The sequence below is a fragment of the Coptis chinensis genome, chromosome 2, assembly GCF_015680905.1.
Source record: "Coptis chinensis isolate HL-2020 chromosome 2, ASM1568090v1, whole genome shotgun sequence".
Classification (NCBI taxonomy): Eukaryota; Viridiplantae; Streptophyta; class Magnoliopsida; order Ranunculales; family Ranunculaceae; genus Coptis; species Coptis chinensis.
Genome location: NC_141457.1, coordinates 20,235,061 through 20,241,060, shown reverse-complemented (window position 1 = coordinate 20,241,060; position 6,000 = coordinate 20,235,061). Strand labels below are relative to the sequence as shown.

Genomic DNA, 6,000 nt, shown 5'->3' with positions numbered 1-6,000 from the left:
TGTATTTGAAATGTCATTACTCAATATAAGGTTCAACAACATTTGTATTTTGCAATACATAACCATGTGCTTCCTCCAAAGACTTTCGATCGACAACTACCAAATCACCACCTGATAGAGGCTTTCCAAAAACAATCTCTTTGGTTGTGTTGCTTTTAACTTGTGGAGTACCAACAACACCCAAATCAGATAAAAACTCACTACAAAACTCAACTACTTTTTCTGCAATATAACATTCAACAATGCAACCTTCTGGACGATTACAATTTCTTACATAGCCTTTTAAAACCTTCATGTACCTTAACAAAAAGAAAAGGGATATTGATGGAATTTCCTATATTTAACTTGGTATAATTTGAACTATAAATGATATTCAGAAAACTTACCTCTCAAATGGGTACATCCATCAAAAGAAAATTGGACCACAAAGTTGGACTTCTCTCACAAGGTGTACGGCTAAATGAACCATAATGTCGAAGAAAGATGGTGGAAAGTATTTCTCCAGAAAACATAATATGATTACCAATTCTTTCTGAGTTTCACGTAATTTTTGCAAATCAACTACTTTCACACAAATGGCATTGAAGAAGAAGCAAATGAATCTGATAATTACATATCTCACATGCTTTGGTAACACAGATCTTATTGCCACCGGAAGCAATTGTTGCATCAACACATGACAATCGTGGGATTTCAGACCAGCTAATTTTAATTCTTCCATTAAAACAAGTGGCCTGAAATTAGATGAGTAACCTTCGGGAACTTTTAGCTCATGCAAGGTTTTGCAAACTCATAATTTCTCCATTTTGGATAATGTGTAACAAGCTGGTGGCAGGTATGTTCTCAATCCGTTTCTTTTTGGTGTCAATTCCTTTCTCAAGCCCATCTCCTTAAGATCACAATGAGAAGCAACCCTGTCCTTCGTTTTCCCCTTAATGTTAAGCAAGGTCCCAATAATGTTATTACAAACATTTTTCTCAATATGCATGACATCCAAGTTGTGTCGGAGAAGTAAATGTCTCCAATACACAAGCTTGAAAAAAATCGACCTCTTCCTCTAATAATGTGTAACATCATCATGAATAATATTTTCTCTTAACCTTTTTGACTCCTCACTTTTGCCCCAAAAAGTTGTAAGTGTTTTAACCTTCTTCCGTATATGCACACCGGTGAGTGGTGTTGATGCGGATCAAAACTCACATTTACCATTAAACGCCTTTTTTTGCTTTCGATACGGATGCTCTTCCGGAAGATTTCTTCTATGAGCCATGTACACATTCTTCATGCAATGTTTCAATCTGCAAGAATCTGTGTGTTCACCACATATCGGACAAGTGTAATAATCTTTAACACAAGCATCAGACAAATTACTAAATGCAAGAAAATCGTTAATTGTCCATAAGAGAATAACCTTTAGTGTAAATTTTTGTCGTTGGAAAGCATCATAAATCTTAACCCCTTTCTTCCACAATTTTTTCAAGTCCTCAATCAAAGGTGCTAAGTATATGTCAATGTCATTTCCAGGTTGATATGGACCCGAAATCAACATTGTCAACATCATAAACTTCCTTTTCATGCACAACCACAGAGGAAGATTATAAGTGACCAACACAACAGGCCAACAACTATTTTTACTACTAAGAGAGCTATGTGGGTTGATTTCATCTGTCGAAAATGTTAAGCGAAGGTTTCTTGGTTCTGCTCCAAACTCTGACTACTTATCATCTACTAGCTTCCATGCGGGGGAGTCTGCCAGGTGACGTAGTTGCCCATCAACTTCTCTCTTATTGGCATGCCATGTTAAATTTTTCACTGTCTCTGCTGATTAGAACATCTTTTCAAATCTAGGGATCGGTGGAAAATACCACAAAACTTTTGCAGGTGAACCATTACTTTGCTCAATCATATTATCCTTCAACTTATATCTTGAAAGTCCACATGTAGGGCATTTCTTTCTGCCACTAAACCCCTTCCAATATAGTATGCAATCATTGGGACACGCATCTATCTTCTCATATTTCATTCCATACACTGCTAATGTCTTTTTAACCTCACGCATATTTGTGGGCAGTATATTCTTTTCGCTTGGTTGCATGTCTCTCATCATTTCTAACATCTTTGTGAAGCTTTTGTCGGACCACCCACTCTTCGCTTTCAGATTGAACAAGTTAACAGTGGTAGATAACTTCAAATACTTTGAACATCCTCTATACAAAAGTTCCTCAGCATCATCAAGCAACTTCTTAATCATTTCAGGGTTACCCGCATACTGATCTCGCGTGGCCTGAACCAATTTTGTTGTTTCTGTTGCTTCCTCTATAGGCTCCCACTCAAAATGATGATGGGAAGGCTCATCTATATCCATATACGAGGGAGCTTCACTTGGTGTTCTTTCCCCATGCCATGTCCATGTAGTATAACTTTGGCACATGACATTGAAATACAAATGATTTTTAACGTCAAGTTCATCAATTTCTTGACATTCCTGCATAGTTTGCATGGACATCGAATAGGATTTCCCTCACCAGCATCACCCCATGCAAACTGTAGAAAGTTCTGAACCCCTACTCGAAATTTAATAGATAACTTATCCTTGGACATCCAACCCTTATCCATTTTGAATGTGTCAAAGAGTAATCTGAATGTAAACAGTATTGTTCAGTTAACAAAGTAATCAAAAGGCATTTTTTAATCCCCCACGAATATGCCAGATATGAAATCTAACAAGAGCACTACAGGACTAGTCTTTATTTCTAATAAAACATTAATGCTACGTATTATATGGTAGGGGGTTGCTCGGTACTAGCTATTTAATGCATACAGACAAATAACGAGGTGAACAAACTAGAATTCATGCATAACCATGTTACTTCTTCATTTTATAACTTAACTAGACGTACAAAAAATAGGTTTTCTTCATTTTTAGGTAAAACTATATATCACATCATTGAAAGTAAAACCTATGCTATGAGAATCAAAGTTAACTTACTGAATTAGCCTTATATTCATGCATATACACAGTAAAGTAACAATACTTGAATTCAATAGTGCAACATTTTAAGCGAGTAATAACTAAAACTATAAATGTATGGACTATTGACCAATAAAAAATGGTTGTACTATCCAAAAACAAAGGTGCATAACAGAAAACATGTCTCCTCACACTCATTTACACGAAACAAAATTGATATAGTCATATACGCATGACCAAAGGTTAACCCAAAAAGATTAAACTCAGTCAGATAAAGAAGATAGAAGTGTACCAACTCTAAAAGCAAACCAAGTTGGAGCAAAGCAATCAGGACCTTCTCTTGTCCAATTCGATTCTAACAAGGACTAGGAAGTGATAAAAGATCTGCAAATAAATAAATAAAATGTTTAGCTGCTAATTAACTACTCAGGATATAACAATGGCAATAATTAAACAAGCTGAAAAAACAAATAGGATATCATACATATCAGGAAAGACTATAGTACGCCATGCAATAGATTATTGCGAACAACTTAATAACTCACTTGTTGATCTCTCTACAAGAACCTTAATATTTCTTCGAAAGAAAATACTTCTCTACTATCAATCAATTAAAAAAATGCACACAATCCAGCACCTGCCCACCTTAATCTAAGTTGTAAGAGGAGCTTCTCTTTGTAAGAGGACATGACTTTGGTGTGCTAAATATAATTAACGTACATGAACTAAAATAAACACTTTCATTCACCACTACAAGGAATAAATGCATTCCTGGTACCTAGATGTCAATTTTGGAGGATCACACCTAGATCAAGGAAAAAATTTATTCCCTCTACACACAGCTAGACGCAATCAGTTTTGCCCATCAAGATCCCAATGAAGTTACATGCACTGGTTGTAAGTTTCACTCTGGCGGATCTTTCCACATTGCCCTTGCTAAAGAAAGCAACACAGATTATAGAATTATTCATCTAGGTCTAGTATGTAAGAGTCTAAAATCTGACATACAACCTCATTGCTTTAATTTTCTTTTTCTAAAACTAACAAGAAAAAACATCTAAGTTACATGAGCTACTTAAAAAAGACCAACCAAATAATACATATTTAAGATAGCTAACATCACTTAGTTTAATGCTAAACTCAAGGCCAGCATAATTTTTCCGAAAAATAATAATAATAAAAGCCCATTTTCAAGTTCATACCACCAAAAGGCAAAAACAATACAAGTGAGCATCAATATGGAAATAGCAATAATACTTTAAGTTACATGCACTCGAAACAATGAAATACTACAAGTAAAATGTACTGGGTGCAAGTTTCAATGACACTAAACCTCCCCACATAGGCCATAACCCCTTACTACTATGCTATATCAGTTATTGTCAATCCCAAGGGTGAAATGAATGGATCTTCTATAACTGATCCTATTAGGAAGGATCACGCTAAGGTCCAACAAAAACCATTTCTAGTATGCCTTCCATCGAAATGCAAGCAAATCATCATCATTTCATATAATAGTCACACCAATATCAGTTGTTAAACTCTTGCTAAAACTTTATGTGATGAAGATAAATGATTATTATAATTTTAGTGCAAGGATGATAGATTCTCATTCACTTATAGAAATTCTCACATGCAAGTAACAAGAGTGAACCTATTTACAATTGAGAAAGCATATCAAATGGTTCTACTACCCAAATACTAAATTTCATGATGAAAACCTTGCCTTCTCAACGTACGTAAAACCAAGTTGATATAGTCATACATACAAGAAAAAAGCTCACTACAAGAAGGCCTCATCTAAAAAAAAGATAAGAGTAATACCTGCTCAAAAGCAAATCAAGTTGAGACAGGACAACCAGAACCTCCTCAGATCCAATTTGTTATAACAAGGAATGAATAGCTGATGGAAGAACTGCGAATCAGGGGGTTAGGCACTAACTTATTTATGCATGAATAACTTAGATTCAATATTTTAAGTTTGATTAATCATTTTTCAAAAATCTAATTAGTTTTGAACACTATATAATCTCCTAGCTTAATCTAAGATCATTTTAGTACCTGAAAACCCAGAAAAGTTGTTGAACTGTTGTGGAGTTGAAATGGGTAGTGGAAAACATTTCTGAGTTGGCGCGAGGTGAAGAGAGGGAAATATAGTCGAAAATATAGTGGAGAGGTGAGATAGTTGGGATTAGAATGGCAGTTGCCATTATGAGTTCGTGCTAGTCATGAGAGAGTACTCTAAAGCGGGACTTCTATTTTTTTGGGATTTCTGTTTTCTTTGCCAAATTTATTTCTAGATATTTGGTATAATAGCAATTATATCATTTGAGTGCCAAGATATTTGGTTTAATATCAATTATATTAGTTCAATGTAAGATAAATTAAATTTCCTATTATATGAGTTCCACAATGGTGAGATAAATGAAATTTCCTATTATATCAGTTCCACAATGGTGAGATAAATGAAATTTCCTATTATATTATTTCCATACCACCAGTGGTAAAATCCATATATTTTATCTCAATTAAGTAAGAGGCGAGATAGCAGATTTATACTCAGAGTTAGTACCTAAGTTATGGGACATATTATCTCTCTTATCAGCAGAACCAAGATAAGGAGAATTTAGAACCGAGATAAAAAAAACCCTTTTTTTAGTAGTGTGATGGTTGCTATAGTGGGTTGGTTACTAGGGTTTCTGCTATCATCAAGACATTTGAGAAAAAAATACAACAAATATGAAGTGTCAGGTGTAGCTGAGCACATCTCATTTGTGATGACCAAGTCTGGTAAGAAGTGGAATGTTGACTTGCAAAAGATGACTTACAGCTGTTGTAAGTGGCAGATTACAGGCATCCCCTGTGTGTATATAGTTGTTGTCATTAGAAAGAGAAAAGACAAATGGATCCAGTAAGTTTTGTAAAGCTTTCTTAAATATGGATAATATTTATATTTATTTTATGACTCAATACTTGTTTTACAGGTACACTATTCCTTTTCTCTCCATTGATTCATTTAAAAAGGCATA

The 6,000-nt window shown here is 34.7% G+C and overlaps 1 protein-coding gene across 1 annotated transcript; it reads right to left on the bottom strand.

The window, feature by feature from the left end:
• Window positions 1-1,189: 1,189 nt before the first annotated feature.
• Window positions 1,190-2,491, bottom strand: LOC147515278 (uncharacterized). Its single transcript, XM_086592852.1, has 2 exons — window positions 1,866-2,491; window positions 1,190-1,568 (listed from the first exon to the last, which is right to left on the bottom strand). Exons 1-2 carry the CDS (start codon window positions 2,489-2,491, stop codon window positions 1,190-1,192), a joined length of 1,005 nt encoding a protein of 334 aa, XP_086448978.1.
• Between the last annotated feature and the right edge of the window lie 3,509 nt (window positions 2,492-6,000).